The sequence below is a fragment of the Poeciliopsis prolifica genome, unplaced genomic scaffold (genome assembly GCF_027474105.1).
Source record: "Poeciliopsis prolifica strain line A6 unplaced genomic scaffold, Auburn_PproV2 SCAFFOLD002, whole genome shotgun sequence".
Classification (NCBI taxonomy): domain Eukaryota; kingdom Metazoa; phylum Chordata; class Actinopteri; order Cyprinodontiformes; family Poeciliidae; genus Poeciliopsis; species Poeciliopsis prolifica.
In genome coordinates, this window is record NW_026562377.1 from 24392523 (window position 1) to 24413808 (window position 21286).

Sequence of the window (21286 nt, forward strand, 5' to 3'; positions counted from 1 at the left end):
ATCCACCCTTAGCTCTTTTAGCCCCAAAGACCTGTCCTGGCTCTCGCTGTCACGCTCTAATCATGTCAAATCCGGAGAGCTGGCAGGTTCTTCAGCGCGCATGTATTCAGGAAATGCAAGCAGAGAGCGGCGGCATGCCTCGTTCATGTGATGGACAGGAAGTCTTGCAGAAATAAGAGGAGGAAAATGAGTTGCTCGCAAACCACAGCACAGGTCACATGACGTGAAAACAGAACTGCATGAAGAGAAGTTCACTTCAGCCCGGCGGAGGTTTCTGGCCCTCAGCAGGCACTTTCACAGAGCCGAGAGGGACTTCTACTTTTCACTCGACTCAGTCGCAGAGCAGCAGCCAAAATGTTCACAGGCAAATCAGAAGGACACAGAAGTGAAAAAACTGAGAGTCAGCTGTTCTCATTTGCACTTTTTATGAGAAGAAAAAAAGCACACATACAAGTTAACGGATCAGAGAGAGCACTACTTGTGAAATTTGTCTCAAGCATTACAGCGGTTTGCAAGTTTCATGAAAGCAGACAGTGTTGCGTAATATTGTAGCAGAAATGCAGACGATAGCAAATTTAAGAAGCTGAAAGAAAAAATGAAGAGTATATTTATATACAATAGAAATTTGTCACATCAGCCTCCTGCAGATATCAGGAAATCTCCACTCTACATCATCACTGGTTAGTGTCAGAGCCGGCCCAAGGGATAACCGACATTTGAGACCTGAGGCCTCCAAAGAGAAATTAAAGGTTGACCAATGCACAGTTTGCATATTTTTCACAATTTTAAAATGACCTTAACAGAGTCATATCTTAAATGTGTTTTCACATCTGACAGTCCGGCGACTCGGTTCAAGTTGGGACCAAAACTGGAGCATTTTTTCCATTATTCAGCTGGACCCAAATCAAGAGTTTGAAACACCAAAAGTTTGGTCACTAACAAAAGTTCTGACACGTGATTGTTCAAAAAGAAAATAAAATAAAAAAATCCAGACAGAGAGCCCAGGCTTCTCTCAGTTTCATTGTGCTTTCCAGTCCGGATTAAATGCTCAAACCACATTTCATACAGTAACGAGTGTTTGTTTCATTTGGCTTACAGAAAACATACATTAAAAGTTGAATTCACAGTCACCACTTCTTCTTGTTGGGGTCAAAGGCCGTGACGCCTGATCACAGTTCATGGGAAGGTTTGGTTTCCTTTTCAAGTGTTTAGATATTTAAATAAGTTAACACATTACTGAGGCTGATGACAGATAGTTCTCTGATGTCCGGTGAAAACAGCCATTCCTCCTTTTCTTCCGAATAGAGTCACACATGACCAGGAAATGAGATAAAGAAACAGAAACAAACAAACAAAAAAAAAGACATGTTTGTGACCGCATGACAAATTCTGACTATGGTGATCATGTTGCTACTTGTTCCTCTCAGATGTTGAGGAAATAAAGTCACAGAAAATACAACATCTTTTCACAGGTTTCCAATGCAAAACTGGGAAAGCTTGTCTCAAAAACAAAGGGACATCAGATATATGACTGAAACAATACATGTTGACTAATAATAATGTAATAGTTGCAATAATGTACAGATTTAAAATGGAAAATAAGAAAAACATTTCCCATTGAAGGAAAATTCGTTAAACACAAGAATCATCGGCTTCTGTTATAAAACAAATCCCTCAAAGCCCCTATTTATGTTGCCCTTGCTCTGTCATCAGACACCATTCAAGCTAATCATGTTTTTAAAATCAATAAATGAAGCTTACTTTGCTGGACAGGTGAATATGGAGCATATTTCTGACATTTCCCAAAGGTAAAAGGTAAAAAGTACCAGGGAGGTTCAATAATCTGTTTTTAGCTTACTTCAGTGCAACTTGTCCGATGTGTGTCAATGTGGAAACCAGAGTCTCGTTGGGTTTTGGCCTCAAGTCCCACAGCAGGATCATCTCTTTAACTACATCAAACCCCGAGCCATAAACCCAGCTCCCCCTTACATACATTGACTTTTACAGCTCTGTCTCTACCTCCCCTGTGAGTTTGGACAGTACCACGTTGATCATCTCCTCTTTGCTACCTTCAGAAATCAGATGATAGCAAGAAAAGCATCTTAAGTCCCAACTTAAAGTGTTTTGTGAAAGGGGCTGTAGTTGTATGTCTATATTATTCACAAAAAATTTATAAATTGGACATCTACGCACGTCATTTGAAGTTGGTCAATCATTGCCTGCATTTCATTGACAATAGGTCTTTGATTAACCAAGAAATCCTCCAAATTTGACCGAAACAGACACTGAAATGTTTGATGCTTGGGCCCTTTCATCAACGAACATCTCACTTTTTAAACAGGCTGACTGCTCAGGGTGACCTTTCATTGAAACTTTGCACAAATAGTTTTGTAAGGGGTTTATTAGATCTGGATGTTGGACTTTGCACTTGCTTCACTCCGTCCAGGATAAGGTCCATACTGTCCAGTGAGGCCTGAACAAAGCTGTTTACGATGATCCTCCGGGTCTTTTACTCAGAACTCAGACTTGGCACTCAGTGAGCTTTCATGTGTTCCCTTTAGGTCTCCGCTAGTGGCCCCAGTCATCCCTGCCTTATCTTTACAGAACAACCTCTTCAGTGTGCTTCTGAACTTCTCTGCCCCGAACAGGTACACCAGTGGGTCCATAGCACCGTTCATGCAGGTGAGGGAGGAGGTGAGGCGATTGGCCATGCTCAGGGCTCTTCGTGTTTGGCAAGATACGTCTGGGTTGTTGTAGCCAAGGATGAAGGTGACTCTGCTCAGATGATAGGGCAGAAAGCAGACCATGTAGATGAGAATGACGGCACCGATGGTACGCAGGGCCTTGAGTTTTAGGGCAGGGTCCAGCCTGGAGCCCCGGTGGAGGCTGTGGATGATGAGCAGGTAGCAGGATAGGGTGGCAAGGAAAGGTGGGGTGAAGGCCACAGCCAGAGAGCCCAGCGCCCTGCGGGACACCTTCTCTCTGTACAGCTGCAAACACACCGTTGTGTTGTCCACCTGCACTGTCTGATGGGTAACCAGCAGTGGCGCCATAGAGAGTGTGACTAAGACCCACAAACACAAGCTGATGATGTGAGCATAGCGACCTTGGCGAAGCTTCATTGATCTCACAGCGTGAACCACAGCCAGGTAGCGGTCCCCTGCCACGCAAGCCAGGAAGTACAGACTGGCATACATGTTGACATAGAACAAAAAGCCCACCAGCCTGCAGGGAACCTCACCCAGAGGCCAGTGGCCATTGGTGAAGTGGTAAGTTGCTCTGAGTGGGAGGATGACCACGTAAGATAGGTCTGCCACTGCCAGATGAACCAAGAAGATGTTAGCAGGGCAGAAAGCCCCACGCTGACGAGAGAAGATCCAGAGAGCCAGACTGTTACCACCGAGGGCCAAGATGAAGACCAGCACATAGAACCACCCAAACAGCTGGTTTTCTATTGTTGTCTCTGCTGGTGCACAGCTCTCCGATGACTGGTTTGAGAGTGAAGATGTCTCTGCAATCGTGGCAGACTCCATTTTTGGTTCCTAAGGAAAGAAAAAAATTGCATTGAGTTTCACAGAAAATTGCAACGTTTGTATTTTCTTTTTTGAAGGAACACATGCATGTTTGCAGAAAAGATGAGTGTTGACTTTTAAACCACTGGAACATGAATTTGGGTTAAGTCGAACGAAAGTTCAGTCTTAGTACGTTCACTCTGCAGCCTGAAGTGACCTAAATACAATTTGTTTTACCCACATTTGATCTGTGTCTGATCTTTTCATGACACAGATCCAATTTTAACCACTGCAACCGGGGCCACTTGGGTACATGGTCCTAAATCTAATATGTGAACTTTTCAGATGTGACCTGTGTCTGTACGGTCAAGTCACATTTATCCTACCTGTACGTAATTCACGCTCGACAAACGTCACTATTCTGTGTCTTAATATGTGCAAGCGTGAAGAAAAACAACAACCGTGGTGGGCAATAACGCAGATTAAGTTGTCAATGACGCTGATCGCTCTGGTTGGACAATAACTTTAAAATCACAAGATGTGCTCCTCCTGAACCATCCATCTTTTCTTCCACAACCACCGAGCACGCCATCTGCAAGTGTCCAAGTGTCCTCTACCTTGAGACACACAGGAAATACAGTCACATTTATTTGGAAATGTGAACAACCATGCAAAAAAAAAAAAAAAACAAAAACAAAAAAACAACAGAAATTCACAAAACATTGGATTTGAACATTAAGGCCCGCAATATGAACATAACCTTAGTATTCTAGGAACAAACTAACTTAGTGACAGGGAGCCAAGCTAGTCCGACTGTGTCCAATCACAGAGAGACAACAGGCAGGGAGCCTGTTTGTAACTCTGCCAGACTCACAAGGTAACAATAGACGTTAGTGTCCCTTGATAATGTGCCAGTGACCTCAGAGCAGGTAATTGCTTCATTCTGACCATTAAACTTCCTCTACAAAGTCCAGGAAGGCAGGCCAGGTCATTAGCTCTTCATTTTCTTTTTGTAGCTTAACTGGCTCCGGCTTCTAACAACTGATTTATGTGAGCTATTGCAGAGAAAACATGGCTTTTCCGGACAAGATAGCATTCAGGAACACTTCTGATTGTTTGTATCTCATTAAGTCAAATATGTGCAACTTACAACTGTTACGTTTCCTTTGATTTTGAATAGATAGACAAACAGTTGAAACTTATTTTTTCAACTGTTTATAAAGGCACATAATTGTTATACCACTGTCTGACATTATGACATTTATATTTGTGTATTAATAGGTATTGGTTTAGTAGATAAGCCACCTTCAAGGGTCTTGAAGTTCTACCCAATGATAAAGCAGACTTCTGGAGATATTCCCCACTGTACTTCCATTTAGTGTAGTATGTGTTCTCAGTGAGAGCTTGTGTACTTGAAGTGCTCTTTTATTTTTTCCAGCTTTTGCTTTTTAGCTTCACATTACAACTGATTTGTTTGATATTTTCCTTGCAAAAACCTGATGCCAAAACATGCTGGATATAACCGAAACCTTGTCTTTGAATGGATTTTGCGATGAATTTCTGGTTTATGTAAAAGGATTTATGTAAAAACAACATTTTTATTTGCATAAAATGTTTCAAACTTTCCTCTATCCAAAGGCTCAAATGTGAACTCCTCTTGTGTATACAGGAAATAACCACCGTTCACATTAGCATGCAAAGGTAAAAAAATAATTATATATATATATATATATATATATATATATATATATATATATATATGGCTACAAAGATATAGATCAATGCTGTCAAGAATTTTTGTCATTTGGTCAAAATTGTTAGACCTGGTTCCTGCTGGCACTCTGAGAATAAATTCGGAGTTTCTATACCTGTATGCATCAGTGGGCTTTTTTGTCATGGCCAATGTGCTTAACCGTGCTAAATTGGGGGCTTGTCCGGGATTTCAACCAGAATATTTTACAAGTAGATATTGACATTTTTAATGTAAGATTTTAATTTTTTTGTGATAATTTTGCACTAACTGAAAATTAAAGTCTATTTGCTTCAATCTTACCCTAACCCTAACCCGTGTATATTGGCCAATTTGGTATCATTTTTAATTTGCAGAAACAGGCTGTGCAGCAATCTCCAACTGTCCACTCCTCTACTTCTGTTGTTGCAGCCGGACACAGGCGGGTCGCAACAAGATTGATTTGAATCAGCCTGGCTGCTTCTGTAGCATTTATACCGAATTTATGCAGAATCCAGCAGCGATTCTAGAACATGTGTAACTAATAAACTTGCCAAAAAACATTGAGGAAAATCAGGGGCTTGTTTTAACAACGGCAGATTAGAGTCATTGCAGATTATGAAAAAAAACTGGAGTACATTTCTGAGAAAAAACTCAAACGTTGAGATTTATGTTTCCAGAAGATTTCTGAGATTTATTTCAAAATTTTTGTCTTTTATTTTGTTTTGTTTTTTGGCAGAAACGTGACCCTCCTTTTGTTTTCTATCCACACCAGCCCTCTAATGCGCCATCGGACGTTTCTCACTTGTGGCCCTTTAGGAGCCAACCACATGCAGGAGTGTGGCTCTCAAAGAGGCAAATCTCAGCCAAGACTCAGACTCTGCGCTTTCATCCCTCTGTAAAGAAAAGGACTGCAACTGGAAGTCGAGGAGGATCTGGAGGTGGTGGTGGGGAAACAATCCGGACGCGGAACAGCGGAGCGGAAAAGCCTGAACACATGCATCTCCCTGAGAGATGATCCAGAAGAGAACAAAAGCAGAAATTTGCTTTCACCACAGCCATCTGGTTAAGTTGATCTGTGCAGACGCTCTCATGAGGAGAGCATTCTGGTCTCCAGTCGACTAATCTGTGATATGTGTAATCTGACCCTTTGACTGGGATGCTGTAGAGTGAACAGAGGAATCTGACAAATACAGTTTTGCTCAAATACAAGACGGATCAAAATCACTAACCGTCTCCTACGTCAAGAAGAGAAATAGAGTTGAGGTGGAGTTATGAGAAGCATCATCTGTGATGTGAATCTGTGTAACTGAACCATTTATTGAGAGAGGCATCAAATCCCAGCAGTGGAGTTCGGTTGTTGTGAGTGAACGATCAGCTGCTCGGAAAGCAAAACCTCAGACCCTTCAAAGTAGACACCAAAACCAACACTTCACGAACTGAAGAAAACATTTTCATTCAATCCAGACGCAGACCGAATCCTCATTCTAACCCGAGTAGATTGTAAAGCACGGTGGCTGACACGTCTGTTTTCCCTCAGCCTGTTTGACATTTCAGGAATCACAATAAGATGCAGAAAAAAGGGAACGTTGTCTTAGCCTGATGGGGAAATGGCTTTGAGAAGAGAATGACCCTGAACGCACCACGAGGAGCAGCTTCATAAAGCCAACAGAAACCAAACGATGACGTTTTTGAGAAAAAAGAAAAACAATAAGTGAACTGGGCAGAGCTGACCACAGGCTCGACATGTTGATTGACTTTTCTAGTAAAAGTAACATAACCAGTGATTTGATTTCTTTGGATTTTTTACTTTTTCTTCTCTTTCTGTAAAGAAGAATGTTTTTGTCTTTTTTTTTTAAGTTTCTAGCAGAAAGTGTCTCTCTTTGAACCCGACACATTATCAGGATAATCGTGGCGAAGCAGCATTCAGCTTCTATTCACCTCAGATCTGGAACAAACTTCCAGAAAACTGCAAAACAGCTGAAACACTGAGTTTCTGTAAATCAAGAATAAGAACCCACCTGAAATGTGAAATGCCCTGCACAAATAACTGATCAATCAGAAACAGAACATAAAAAAAAAATAAAAAACCCCCACAAACTTAAATAAGTGATTCAACTGACAGAAAATACATAAAGTCAGATACTGAGCCGACTCACCAGTTGATATCCTGAGTGTGCGGCGGTCGGTACTGGAGCAGGGAGCTGTGACTGAAGACCAGGAGTTCATGTGGCGCTCCGTGGAAGAACTGATGCTCCGACACGAGGAATGCCGTCCTATGACCCCTCTCCTCTCTCCCTCAGGACGGCCCGAGGAATGAAACTGTAGCTCTTTTTGTCTCGCAACAAATTTGATAACAGAAAAGGAGCCCCGACGGGGAGCCTTTCGCTTGAACCCTGACCCCACCCTTTCTCTCGGCATCCCCTTCTCCTCTGAGAGCCACTTGTGCTGCTCCACAATAGCTCGAGTCAGAATAAGAGCCGCAAAACTGGGGGGGGGAGAAGAATGGCATGCCTCAGTCGGGCAGGACGCCATGGTAACCAGACTGGTGCTGCAGCAAGAGTCTTAAACATGAAGTACACACACACACACACACACACACACACACACACACACACACACACGCACGCGCACACACACACGCACACACACACCCCTACACACACCCACACACACACACACACGCACACACGCACACACACACCACACACACACACACACACACACACACACACACGCACACACACACACACACACCCCCACACACACACACACACACCCACACACACACACGCACACACACACGCACACACACACACCCACACACACACACACACACACACACACACACACACACACACCACACACACACGCACACACACACGCACACGCGCACACGCACCCAGACACACACACACACACACACACACACGCACGCACACACACACGCACAGACACACACACACACACACACCCACACACACACACACACACACACACCCTGCTGAAGAAGAGAAGATTTGGAGTTGTTAATTGTGGAGTTTCTGACTGAGTCTCAGAGATGATGTTTGGTGGAGGGCCTCCTGCTCCACAGGCCAGCGAGGGGAGAGGAGAGAAACTAAACAAGCACAGGAAGGGCTGGGCGTTCACTGCAAAAGACACCAAATATTTCTAATTGTGGTCCAGTTTCCAGTGCAGATACCTTAGTACACTTTAAAGAAGACAAAACTCACTTACAAGTAACTTTTCAGCAAGACACAGGAGCTTGTTGCAAGTAAATAACTGATGAAAATGCAGTCGATTCACCGACAGATTATATCAGTTTCACATTTTTTTATAAGTAAATTGATTTTCCAGTGGTTCTAGTATTTAAAAAAAAAAACAGGATTAAGGATTTATTTACTCAATAAATCATGTTTTCTACATGTTTTCTGAAAAGGTACTAGAAGTTGTTTTTTTGTTTCATTTCAAGTGTACCAAACATCCACTTGAGTGAGTGGGTGAGATTGCGTGTTTCTGCAGTGTTCCCGGGGCAAACAGGGGCCCTTGTTGCCCTTTTGCCTCCTGGGGGCATCTCGAATCGGAATGCCCAAAATAATCAGTCACACAGTCGATGGACAGATGTGGAGAAAGGCCCGTCTGGCCGAGGGGGGATAATATTTCTTTCACATGTGGGGCTCCGCAGCTGTGTGCTGGAGACATGGGGCCTTATTCTCTTCTGCATCATCTGCATGCAAATGCTTTTCTGCAGACTTGAATGCAACCACTATCTGCCGAGGTCTGGAGACGGACTTTTGACATCGCTAACCCGTTAATCTGCTGCCAACTTGCAATTGGGGCGGTTGCCCAACTCCCCCCACCTTTATTTGGCCGTTCTATTTTCTCCATTTGGTAACAGCAAAAACATTTCTTTGTGGATTGGCCGATATCAAGAGCATCATTCTTCATGCCGCTGAAAGGGGTTCAGGCAAAAGTGGTTCCTCTGAACCAATAAAAAATACAGCTGCAGTAAAGTAATGGATCAAGAAATAAAAGCTCCCTTTGGAAACCTACACAGAAGTTTTTTTCCATTAAAGAAATGAAAAACAAAAAAAAATAATAATTAAAGGTTGAAAAAATAACTCCAGACACAATACTCATGCAAAATAAAATGCTGAATGGTACTTTCCAAATAATTTCTTCAGTGGCACTGAAGAAATGACTATTTTTCATAATAACCTGCTTACATTGCCACAGTGGCTATCAGGGCTTCTGGAGAAAGAAAAAGGAGCCGATGTTTTGAGATCAAAATGAGACATTTTCCAGAAAGACAATTTGTAAACTTTGAGATCCAAAACTCAAGTTTTCACCCTTAGGGGCTCAGAAAAATTCCAAGTGCTCTTTTTTGGAAAGTTTTTGAGCTTAATCTCAAAATGTGTAAATTTTTTTCTCTCGCTAATTTTTAAGTACTTTCTAGAAAATTTCTGAGCATCTCAATTTTTTTTTCTTTGGGTGGAAATTTACTATCTTTTCTATGAACAATGAACCACCAATACATTTCAGAAACTGATCCAAATGCAGTAACTTCGAACAGAATTCATACACCTGGAATTTTATTTTTAAAATAAAATTTGTCAAGAGAAGAAAAGAAAAAAAGGGAGAACAGAAGTTAACATTTTCTCATGGGAACGCCCATTCTGAGATTTACTACTCAGACTGATTGGTAAAGAAAGCTGCTTTGAAGGGCATCCTGCAGAGTTTTTAACACCACAAGACATGTATGGAGTAGTGTGTCAAGCTGTGGGGCCCCACGATGTGTGTGTGTGTGTGTAACACAGGAGCACAAGCGTGTTCAGACATCAGTGTTTGAAGGAAGTGACACGAAGCTCCAGTAAAAGGAAGTGAAGACGACTGAAACAGCCTGGTGGTTCAGCAAAGATGGTTTCCATTAATGCAGGGGTATGTAGCGTTTATTTTTTTAAAAATTTAACTTTACTATGTTGTGACGACACAGACAGATAATCTGAAAAAAGTAAAAAATAAATTGAACTCCTCTGCCTTCTACCAGTGCTAACTAGAATCAACCAATCAGAGCCAGGAGGAGGGCTTTAGCGCTGTCAATCATCTTCCTCTCTGCTACAGTGTTTCCACTCTCATGAACAGCATGTGTTTTTCCGGAAAGGTAAGTTACTTCTACCATTATCATTATCACTTTAATCAGAACATACACAAGTTTGATTGACAGCATTAAGTCCCTCCTCCTGGCTCTGATTGGTCATTTCTGACGAGACTGGGTATTCAGTGCCAAATGTATTTCTTCATTTTGCACAAAGCAGAGTTCAGTCTTTCCACAGATTGTCTCATACCATACTGACAGGATATGGTGGCAGTTTTAACAATTATGTAAAAAAAAAAAATAAATAAAAGTTAAATACAACAGCTTTTGTATAACTGATCGAAAGTGGAGATCTGACTACAACCCTGAAAATGATCAAATCGACACTTTAAATGTTTCTCTTAGAGAATCTCTTCATATCCATTTATGGCTTGAATGAAATCATGCAGTCATTCAGAGGTTTCCTGGCTCATTGGGAAATGACATGAAATGGTGACCAGCATGTGGAGCTTCAGCCCAACAGACCAAGTCCAAAAGGTTGGAGTTAACTCGACGGGACTCAGAAAATGTCTGACTGTGACACAGTTGAGACGCAGATACTCTGATTTGTTTTGGAAACATTGTGAAGTGCTACCAAAGGGACATTTTCCTGCATTGTTCTGGCACTGGGGGATTCCAGGTGGATTCCAGGTGGATTCCAGGTGGATTCCAGGGATGCGCATCGCAGCGGCTGTTCATGCAGGGCTGGTACAAGATAATATGGAAACCCTTCCTTCTAAGAACCTCAGCATCACTAAATATTGATAAGGTGAATCTGTCAGAGGGAGATCAGGTTTATTAGCCGAGTTTAAAATTAATCACTGATTATTGGTTATTTGCTGTGACGTATTTGTGAACAAATCCAATTCAAACAAAAAGATTATAGTCATGGTAACACAACAAGCAAACTATCAAGATGATTCTTTAAACTTTTACAACGTAAATGTCCTTATTAAATCCTCAATGTAATTTTTTTTCTTAGTTGAACGCATTAAATAAAATTGAATAACATTGTCATTCTCCATAAATGAACGCTGCAGGTTTAGATCAACGCTTGGTTTTGATCTTGTTTGGACAAAGTATCCATGGCTGCTGATTTAAGTCAGACAGGAACAAGCGCAGCATAATTATTTGTAAATTGGGAAAGAAGAGCAAGATTACCGTACTAATACAAATCACATAATACAGATGAAATTCAGTGCAACATTTTACTGCATACAGTCCACATAGTACAGATTGTAATTATCAGACTGAGTCTCGACGTCTAATCCTAAATAATTCAAGGACAGAAAAAAAAGAAGAATCCTGATCAAAATAATGCTTCATTCTAGTAAACATGCAAAAGAACCTTGATTCAAATCAAAACTGAGAAACATTTCTATTTTTACGCAATAAATCTGTGACTTTTTCCATCAAACCACACTGAAATCTTGGCTAATGGATCCGCAAGCTGCAGGTCTGACTTTACAGGTTTACATGTTGTAGCGCTGGCCTCTGGTTCTCTCTTTGAGGTACATGCTGACGTAGGAGGTTATCAGGTCATCCATCTTGTAGCCCTGTTCATGAAAAAGGAAAAGAAAAATGAATGCAGGTGGAATATAATTTCAAACTCTTCAAACTTCATATAAATTCAAACTGTTAAAAAAAACAAAAATAAAACAACGTACCAGCGACGTTTCACAGAGGAATTTGTTGCCCTTCACTAAGCTGCCGACGGTCATGTGAAAGTAGGTGCTTCCGCTGCACCAATTAGCTATTTTGTTGTACGGGTGATTTGCCAGGACCTCCTTGAAAAATTAAAATAAAACAACAGTAATTGCAGAAAAACCATCTAATTGAACATTTATAATTGCAAATTTTGCCGTTTCGAAACCTTAGTTTTCGGGTGCAGTATTGTGAGTCCGGTTTTGCTGATGGCAATTCGCACAATATCCGGAAAATCTTGCTCTGATGTTTGCTATAAAAAAAAGAAGAAGCAAAGGTAAGACGGAAAAATGTAGGCTGAACTGGTTTTTACGGCTGCAGGAGCAGAGCGGTGAGAGAGTCTGCAGGACCCACCTTCACTTCAAAGAACGCGCAGCCGAAGGTCGCCCAGCGACACACCGCCTTCAGGAAGGCAACTTTTGCTTCCTCGACGGCCATGCCGCCCTGTTTGTTAAAGAAGGCGGCGATGTTCTGCAAGTGGAAGAAACGCAAACATGTAGCAGCATAAAAAAGAGAAAAAAGGAAGAAAAGAAATTACCCCGTTTTTAATGAGGTTAATGAGTTGCTCTCCACCCCCGCAGGCTGCAGGCTGAGTTCTCATCCTCCTCCATAATGGACATATTGTTTACATATGATCGGCAAAGCAAAGTCTCATTATAGAGAAATGTCACCATGAGCCAAACTCTAACAAAAGAATGTTGTATCTCTTATTCTGCTTTTCCACAGAGACCCTGTATAATCCTCTCCTTATTCATGGAGAGATGTGTTTTTTTTTTGTAAACACCCGCCCACTGCTATCAAGCACTTATTAATGAACAGCTTATGAAGTCACAAATCATATTTCTTCATAAAGGGCATTATTTACAGCACTTAATTTTGCTTAAGATCTAAGTACTGGAGCAGTTCAAACCCACTAGGTCACATGGGTCAAACTCAAGGCCCGGGGGCCAAATCAGGCCCACTGCAGCTCTTTATGTGGCCCTCTAGGCTCCCCACTCAGTAAGACCCTCCAGTTTTCCACAATTCCACAAAATTCACACAAACGCAACAGATCTTCAAATTTTTTCTGATTTCACAAGTAAATATTGGTAATAACACTTGCCAGTTTTTTCATTTATTTTCTGCAATAATTACACTAAATTTCCACTATGAAGTTTTTTAAATGTGTTATTCTGCATTATTTTCAATCCCACAGAGAACAAAATAACTATCCATCCTGTTTTTTCAAAAATGTATGTTAATCTTTATTTTACATTCAAAAATGGATAAAAGTCGTGGTACTTTAAAAATTGCAACTAATTTACTAAAGTACATATACCTAAATGCATAAGATGTCTTTTTTTTTGGTTCAAAAATTCCTGTAACATTTAAATTATTATTGTTTGGCTTCTTAGGTTGCAGACGGATGTTTGTGGGTGCAACGAGACAAAAGGTGAAAAAGTTAGAGGGATATCAACAGATATCAAAGATACTTTAACTGCAACCAAAATAACACCAATAAACATTTACTTTAGAGCGGCCATAGAGGTTTCTAGTTTTGCACCAAAACCAGCAGGTAACATGTTCCTCTCTGCTGATCTCTGAACTCCTTCACATCCCCACATTTATCTAAACCATCAACATCCCCACAGCCAGCCTGCTACTTCTACCTTTTTCCACTCGTTTTCAGACATGGCCTTCAGCTGGTCGGCAGGAACCAGCTCCTTCAACACCTTGGGAATCGTGGGGATCTGGCTTTTGTCACCGTTGACCTTTATCCTGAAAAGCAGCGCAGCAATGTTGACCATTTCCTCCTTGGTGCAAACATGGTAGCCTCTCAGGTACTTTGGCAGCTCCTGGAAAACAGATGCAGTTGGGGTTTGTTGCGGTAGTTTGCATGCAGTCGTCGTCAGAGTGAAGGTTTGTTTTGGCCTCAACGTTCAAATTCATTGCAGATCATCTGTGGCCCACAAGGGATCAAAACTATACATACACTCCCAGTAACATTAGGATTAAAAACCACTTAGGAAATGGGCTGGATGTTTGACCACAAACACAACTTTTAAGCAGATCTCATGCAATATCAAGATGGCTCAATTTTGATATTTATTGGAGAACATTTTCCAGCTGGAATACCCAACTGTGTTGAAGTTTCAACAATCTGAGATAGGATGTACAGGAACCGCCTCGCTTTGTCTGCTTCGGTCAGAAGTCAAAGCTTGTTCCAAGAAATCGCTCAGCGACTGACCCGCCTGGAGATCTGGCATTACTACATGTTGGACCTTGAAAACCTCTCGTCTTTTGAATTCTTCATCTCTTTACCCCAACTTTCCTCAAAGGTTAAGCCGGGTAAAGTCAAATCTATAATCAGCTAATAAACTAATACTTCAGTCTCATGAGATTTAGTGAGACGTCGTCACATTCATCTCTTACATCTGGAAAATGAGCAGGTCATAGTTAACTCAAGAGACTGAACTAGTGAGTGACTTCTGCTCATTGCTGAAACTGTTGCATTTCTTCAGCGATTTGACCTTTGAACCCACTTCCCGAGACAGTAGATAAATAACCGCCTCTGGTTTGTTTTGTTGAGAATATTTGCCGATGGTTTTTCATGCTGCCTTCCCAGCTGACATCCTCATTTGTGTGCGAGGCCTGATTATATTCAAAGCAGACGAGGACAAAAGTTTTCCACTGGGTGTAAAAACGAGCCCACCGGTATCAAGTATGAATACCGGCATGAAGCCGGAAAAGCAGAGCTGCTGACTGAGACGCACCTGAGGGAAATGGAAGATGAGGTCAGCCTCGGTGTCTCTGCCAGGGATTACGTTGAACCACAACTTCCTCATGAAGAACACGTGGTAGGAAATGTTGACCGGTCCACCTGCAGCACACAGAGACAGACAGAAAGAGAGAGGAGACTGCAGACAAATGTCGCCGACCATCCAAACCTTCAGTCTCTGCATGCTGTGTGGTTACCGTCTTTAATCCTCTTGGCTTGTTTCGACCAGTCGGTGATTTGTCTCAGACTGTCGAAGAAGTAGTCTGCGTCGTTCAAGCTGAGAACCTGAGATTAAATAGAGACGGCCAGACAGTTTTACCCTCATCAAAAAGTAGTCCTTACAAAAAAACATCTACAATGTTCAATTTTGGTTTTTCTTTTTCCAGTTTTTCTCTGTCTGAATCTTTCAGGGTTCATTTTCAAAATGGGAATGACGAGAAAAAAAAAAGTCATTTAAATCAGGCAGAGCAGTGCGAATCTTTAACAATGTAGTTTCTTGCTTAAACTGGCCTGTATCTACAGTAATTAGAAAGGTTTGAAACAAACACGAGAAAAAGAAAATCTCAATCTTTCTGGAGGCTGCGCTGGGACCACCAGATCTCCATAGCAACCAGGAGTTCACAGGAAACGACCACGAAAGGTTTGAAACTGATGGCTGAACCTTGTCGTGCGTCTTCACAAAGATGCTGAAGCCGTCGGCTGAAGTCAGCTTGAGCTTCTTGGAAATGTTCTGGATGAGATCCCGGATCCTGGTGCTGGTCGCCACCTCAAAGATCTGGACATCGGGAAGAGAGGAATCCGTGTTGACATTATGCTGACAAAGCGGATTTGTTTGGCTTTGATGCGAGAGGGAGAGAGAGAGAGAGAGAGAGAGAGAGAGAGCGTCCCGCTGCGTACCTCGTCTGTGTCGTTGGGGAAGTAGATTTTGTGGAAGATCTGGGTGCTGTTCTGCTGGATGGCGTCCACCTCCACCTGGTGGGGCGGGAGCTTCCTGGGTTCAATCCTACACACAATCATCAAAATGTTGATACTATGTTTATGTACTTTTGCACTGACTTGAGTTCATCTGACGGCTTGGTTTCACCAATCAGTCCCTTCAGGAAGTTACGATGTTAATAGAAATTCACGCATCATTCCCCAAATTTTGTGCAGACTTACAATTTTCCCCAGTCATCGCAGCTTTCCCACAAGTCTGACCAATCACCTTAACGTTTCCTGCATTTCCTTCTCTTCTGACCAATCACTGTAACTCGGCTGAATTTCAACCAATCCCCTCATCTCAGTTATAATTTAACTCCCTGTTTCGATGACAGCATGCGTGACACTAAAGGGTAACTTCACCTTCTTTTGTTGTTGCAAAAATTATATTTTGAAATACTGTGTAGGATTTGGTTACACTATGTTTATATGAAATCCTTTTGCATTTTGGTAACCCCTCAAGGCACAGTTTCATTTGTAATAAGGGTGCCATTACAAGAAGAACCCTTCCTTCTTGTAATTGTTGAAAATGTTACTTTCACTTTAAATATCAACTACGTGAAATTCCTGTTTTTTGTTTTTTTTTGGAAAGATTACATGAAGCAATTTAAGATGCAGTTCCTGCTAGTCTTCTGTGTAAGTGTAACATATCAAAATGATTATTTGTGTAGCAGAATTAAGTCACCACCAAACATATACATGAAGCAGTTTTTACTTTGCTTTATTTTAGTTTTTTTTTTCATCAAAGACATGATGCTGCCGCTGCTTCAATTTCTGCTAGCTGATTAAAAGCTGTATTGAAATAATCCGGCTTCGTCGTCATGCAGACGGTGACTGTAAATATGGTCTATTTATAGCAGAGGCCATGCAAATGCTGCGTTTGGCTGGTCACCCTGGAGCAACGTTGATGCAAGCCATTTGTGTTCACAGCCACTTTATAGATGAAACAAGTTCTGCATCACACTGCAAGCGTTTCTTTTTCCTCAAAGAAAGACAACAGTATAAAAAACACTTCAAGAAAAAAACAAGACAGTTAGACTTTTTCCTCCTCGCAGCAGCTTATCAAGCGACAGCAGCCAGGAAGACCGGTGCAAGACGCTGGTGACATACAGGGCCAACAGTTTCTGCGTTGGTGGTGCGGGACAAACCTGAGCGAGCTCTGCAGCCGCTGCAGACAGTCGGAGGACAGCTGCTCTCTGCGCCGCGACTCCACAAACTTCTGGGCGTGTCTCAGGAGGGCCTGGCTGGGCGGGAACAGGCCGCAGCACAGCCACAGCAGCTGCCAGCCCTGCTCTATGCTGAACCTGCAAGCAGAGGAGACCTCAGTAGAGGTGGCTGGATGCAGATGGATACCGTACTTTTCTGACTTGTTTTTAAAACATGTGCATCCTCATCCTTCCCATTCAAGTGATTTTTGCTGGGTTTTTGGTTTCTCTCACAAAATCCCTAAGAAAACACACCGAGGTCTGTGTTGGTAACTTCACAAAATGTGAAAAAATATCAATGTATGAGTACATCCTTTCATATTAATAATAAGAAAAAGTGAAATCTTTTAGTTTGAAAACATGCAAACCAATAATAATAATAATAACAATAACAATGAAAAAGCGCCAGGAGGCGTGTGGCTGATTGGAAGAAAAGAGGCAGAAAAAGCAAAGAGTAACCTGTTGTTGTTACTGGTCATTTGCTTCATGATCTGGCAGTAGATCTCGTCCCGCAGTGCCTCGTGTTTAGTGGGGGGGCCGAAGATCTGGTCAGTGAGCTCCAGGGGGCTCTGCATCTGCCTGGTGGGGTAATCTCCCATGTACTTCAGGATGGGTGAGCCAGAGGTCAAGGACAGATAACGAGAAGCATCACGATCCAAAAAGATTCCAGTGATTTGATGGTAGAAAGTTGATCTGATGTTTTCCACCAGTAAACACACAGCGGAGGAGTCAGACTAAAAATCTGATGAATGATGTGAGTTGTGCTTTATGACAGCGTTTGGTAGAAACTATCAGTTACATTTACTCAAGTAACTTTTTGGAAAAACAAAGCGCTTTTAAGAGGACTTTTACTATGAAGTATTGATTCTGTTACTTGAGTAAAATGTCTGGATGCAGTAGGTATACTGTGAGGAACTGTGAATGATGTTACCTCAAACACACATAAAAGAGTCAAGTCAACATCTCCAAGTGTGTTTTTGATGAGGAAATTAGAAAACGTAAATTTTACACAACAGAGACCCTCTGAAGAAACTCTTTAAACCGGCGGCAAAACACACAAACACAAGTGTTACTGCAGCTGTTTTTTCTTCCCAGCTGTGCAGAGAGGATATCAGTGAAGGCCAGGCAGGCTTTGTGGCTGAGCTCCGGGTTGCCCACCAGGTTCTTGAGGAGAGGCTGTCTGATGGGCTCTCTGGAGTGAGCCCACAGCTTCTCCGGCGCTGCGTTCCTGGAAATCACCTGGCGGTTCAAATCCTTGGTGGGCTGTCTGCAAGACGAAACAAAAGGAATAAGCTTTTATGGAGAAATTCACCTGCTGACGACTGAAAAAGTACAAAGCACAGAGCTTTAAAAGACAAGAGTCCAACCTGAAGTACTGCAGGGAGAAGTCCTTCAGCGAGGCGGGAGCTACTCTCTCCACGGTGCCCATGTCTTTCCGGTTCGCCTCCACCAGGTTCTTCCTCTGGTTTGGCGACAGGTTGAGGAGATTCTTTGGGAAAATGGGGAAAAGTTGTTTTAGGAATCATCGGAACAGAGGGACAATTGAAAGAAAACAACAGAAGCTGTGGTGACGGGTCGGTACCAAGACTTCGCTGCTGGGTTTGCTGAGTGTCGGCAGGATAAAGATGGTCTCCGTGGAGACCGCGCCGGTCTTTTTGGTGCTGCTGCTTTGACCCTTGATCCAGCCGCGCTGCTTGGAAAATTCCTCATCCTTGATGAGAATCAGCAGCTCTCCTCTTTTAAAGCTCAGGATGGTGGGGTCATCTGAGGAAGAGGAGGAAGAAGAGAGTCAAAAACCGACTTTCCCCATTGAATTGATTTTATTGATTTCCTTTTTGGGTTTTTGAACATTTAATTTTAGAAAAAATCTGGGATTGTGTTTTTTGTCAACAGCTGGGTTTCTGTAACTGAGATGAGCTAATGCCTGAGGCGGCCATCTTATTTTACAACTTCAATTTATTTGGTCTTTGAATTCAGGTCAACTCTATGACAAAATGTCATGGTTAGGCTAAGATTTTGTTTTTGACAAAAATAAAGTCCAAATATTAAAAGAGTACAGCCATATTAATACGAGAATAAAGTTTTGATGTACATAAAGTCAAAAGAATACGAGAATAAAGTCTTGTTACCTGAATAAAGTCATAATATTGACAGAATGAAAGTAGTAATTTTAACAAAAATGCTAATATGAAAAATAACCAAAAAAATAGTTATCCTTGAAACAACTCTTTTCTCCTAATTTTAAGACATTCAGGAAAAAAAACTTCTTTAATTTGCTAATATTAAAGTTATATTTCTGAAATGAAACTGAAATTCTCGTAGCCCGGCCTCCAACTCACAAGACAGATGATTGAAAAGAAAAACCACTTTTTGAAAATATTGTCTGTCATTTGTAATTTCCTTTTTTTTTTAACAAAAGAAGCCAAGAAAAAAACCTCAATGAAATTGGATCTGGAATGAAAACAACTGTAGACTTTATTCTTAAACCATGTCGCCTGGCCTTATTTCAAAAGAAGTGTGTGAAACTCCAGAGGAGCCGGCGGTCTGACCTTGGCTGCTGACGTCTCTCAGCGCCACGGCATACTTGGAGCGCTCCGTCAGTCCGCTGAGGAACATGGTGATCAGCTCGGACATGTCTTCAGCAAAAGATCCGCTCAGGGTGAAGTCTCCTTTCAGCGTCAGCAGACACACAGCGTGGCCCGAGGTTTTACCCTCCCTGAGCAACAACGACAGAGAGACACGGCTACCACAAGGACTGAGGCAAAACCTGAGGAGATCAAAGCTCCAAACCATCTGCAGCGAAATAATACTGCCTACTAATCTTTTAGTTGTTTAATAAAAGGATAGCAAAAGGTGCTTAATGAGTTTTTTGTTTTTTTGCAGAATTTGAACCCAGTGAAGCTAAAAATGCCACTTGAGTTCTGAGTAGAACATGTTAACAGATATGTTTTCTATCTTAAGCTCAAAATGGATATTTTAGTTTTGCCCTAATTCCTTCTGAGTGTGCTATTCTTTCAGCAAACAAACTTTCTTTGAATCCGTATACTCTGATTAACGATTAATCGATAACTAAATTAGTTGACGATTATTTCAAAAAGCAATTAATCACATGTTGTTTACATGCATTACGAGTGCATGCATTTCACATTTCCTTCAGCGTGTCCGCTCCTGTTTCAGATCGTCCTAGCTCAGGAAGAAGCGTCTCTACCTGACGGTGTTGACTCCCGTCACTTCTGGGAAGGACAGCTGCAGCAGCCTCTTCTCCCTCTCGTCCAGGAACGTGATGCCGGTCCAGTTTATGGCCACAATGAATTTACTCTTTGGCAACGGGGGACCTGGAGACATAAACACAGGACACGTTCAAGAGTGAGCCTGCCTTAGATCCTTCTATCACATGCAAGCACTCAAATTATATTGCTATCATGAGTTAGTAAATGAATTAATTAATGATCCATCTGAGCTCTTACCTTAGGCTGGCGTCATTAAACATCCAACTTGAATGAAATGGAAAAATAAAACTTGGGTGTGTCTATTTCCACACAGTGCCTGTATTTTTTAATCATTAATCCTAAGTTAATCTTGCAGACAGTTAAAGAAACACTTTCATTCTAGACCTGAAGTTAAGTAACACTAAATAGAGGAAGTGAAGTTCATTTGCATGGAGCTCAAAATATACAACACTTTTGCTGTGAGCTGATGTAACACTCTCCACTTTCAGAATGCAGTAACGCTAAGCGACGGCGTCAGTGCTGTGCAAACTCTGATCACCTGAACAGGAGAAAACATAACTAAGAATGTGTAACTTTTAGACACTGACACTAACGAAGCCATAAAAACCGACTTCTAAATGAACTTCTTTCATTTCTAGTTTTACCTGGCTTCACCAGAAAAAATGCCAGATTAATCTGAGAGCCTAGTGCAGGTAGCAACTCCAGTAAAGGTACATGTAATTTTATTTATAAAGCACATTTTCAGCAGCAAAGCTATACAAAATAACAAACCAAAAGAAAGAGCAAGACAAGAAAAATAATCTAATGTTGATCTAAAGTACGTAAGCTAGGTGCTCCAGTTCAGGGTTGCTAAGTCTCCTCTGGTCTAATTCATTTTCTGGTTTGGAAGAAAAGGAGTCTAAAAAGTAGTTGCTAAGGTAGTTTTTTCTGGATTCTAAGTTTGTTCTTCTCCCTGTTCTCGGTTGCTGGATAAGTATTCTCTGGACTTTCTAAGTGTGCTCTAAATTTGTAAAAGTGATGAGTACTCCACAGTTTC

The 21286-nt window shown here is 41.7% G+C and overlaps 2 protein-coding genes across 3 annotated transcripts in view; both read right to left on the bottom strand.

Moving 5' to 3' along the window:
- Window positions 1–414: 414 nt before the first annotated feature.
- On the bottom strand, window positions 415–7646 carry gpr17 (G protein-coupled receptor 17). The gene is made up of 2 exons (XM_055020521.1): window positions 7401–7646; window positions 415–3542 (listed from the first exon to the last, which is right to left on the bottom strand). Exon 2 carries the CDS (start codon window positions 3531–3533, stop codon window positions 2514–2516), a length of 1020 nt encoding a protein of 339 aa, XP_054876496.1. The 5' UTR covers window positions 3534–3542; window positions 7401–7646; the 3' UTR covers window positions 415–2513.
- Window positions 7647–11153: 3507 nt separating this feature from the next.
- The window catches only part of LOC129369466 (unconventional myosin-VIIb), a 28398-nt gene continuing 18265 nt past the window's right edge, over window positions 11154–21286 (bottom strand). For both annotated transcript variants that reach the window (XM_055044895.1, XM_055044885.1), the window contains 16 exons: window positions 20229–20355; window positions 19570–19736; window positions 18603–18784; window positions 18388–18509; window positions 18133–18287; window positions 17480–17633; window positions 16964–17119; window positions 15735–15840; window positions 15499–15612; window positions 15035–15122; window positions 14833–14939; window positions 13729–13914; window positions 12434–12550; window positions 12249–12332; window positions 12043–12162; window positions 11154–11931 (listed from right to left, as the gene is read on the bottom strand). In XM_055044895.1, coding sequence (XP_054900870.1) covers window positions 11848–11931; window positions 12043–12162; window positions 12249–12332; window positions 12434–12550; window positions 13729–13914; window positions 14833–14939; window positions 15035–15122; window positions 15499–15612; window positions 15735–15840; window positions 16964–17119; window positions 17480–17633; window positions 18133–18287; window positions 18388–18509; window positions 18603–18784; window positions 19570–19736; window positions 20229–20355 — 2069 coding nt within the window. In that variant the 3' untranslated portion in view covers window positions 11154–11847. The remainder of the gene's footprint in view (window positions 11932–12042; window positions 12163–12248; window positions 12333–12433; window positions 12551–13728; window positions 13915–14832; window positions 14940–15034; window positions 15123–15498; window positions 15613–15734; window positions 15841–16963; window positions 17120–17479; window positions 17634–18132; window positions 18288–18387; window positions 18510–18602; window positions 18785–19569; window positions 19737–20228; window positions 20356–21286) is intronic.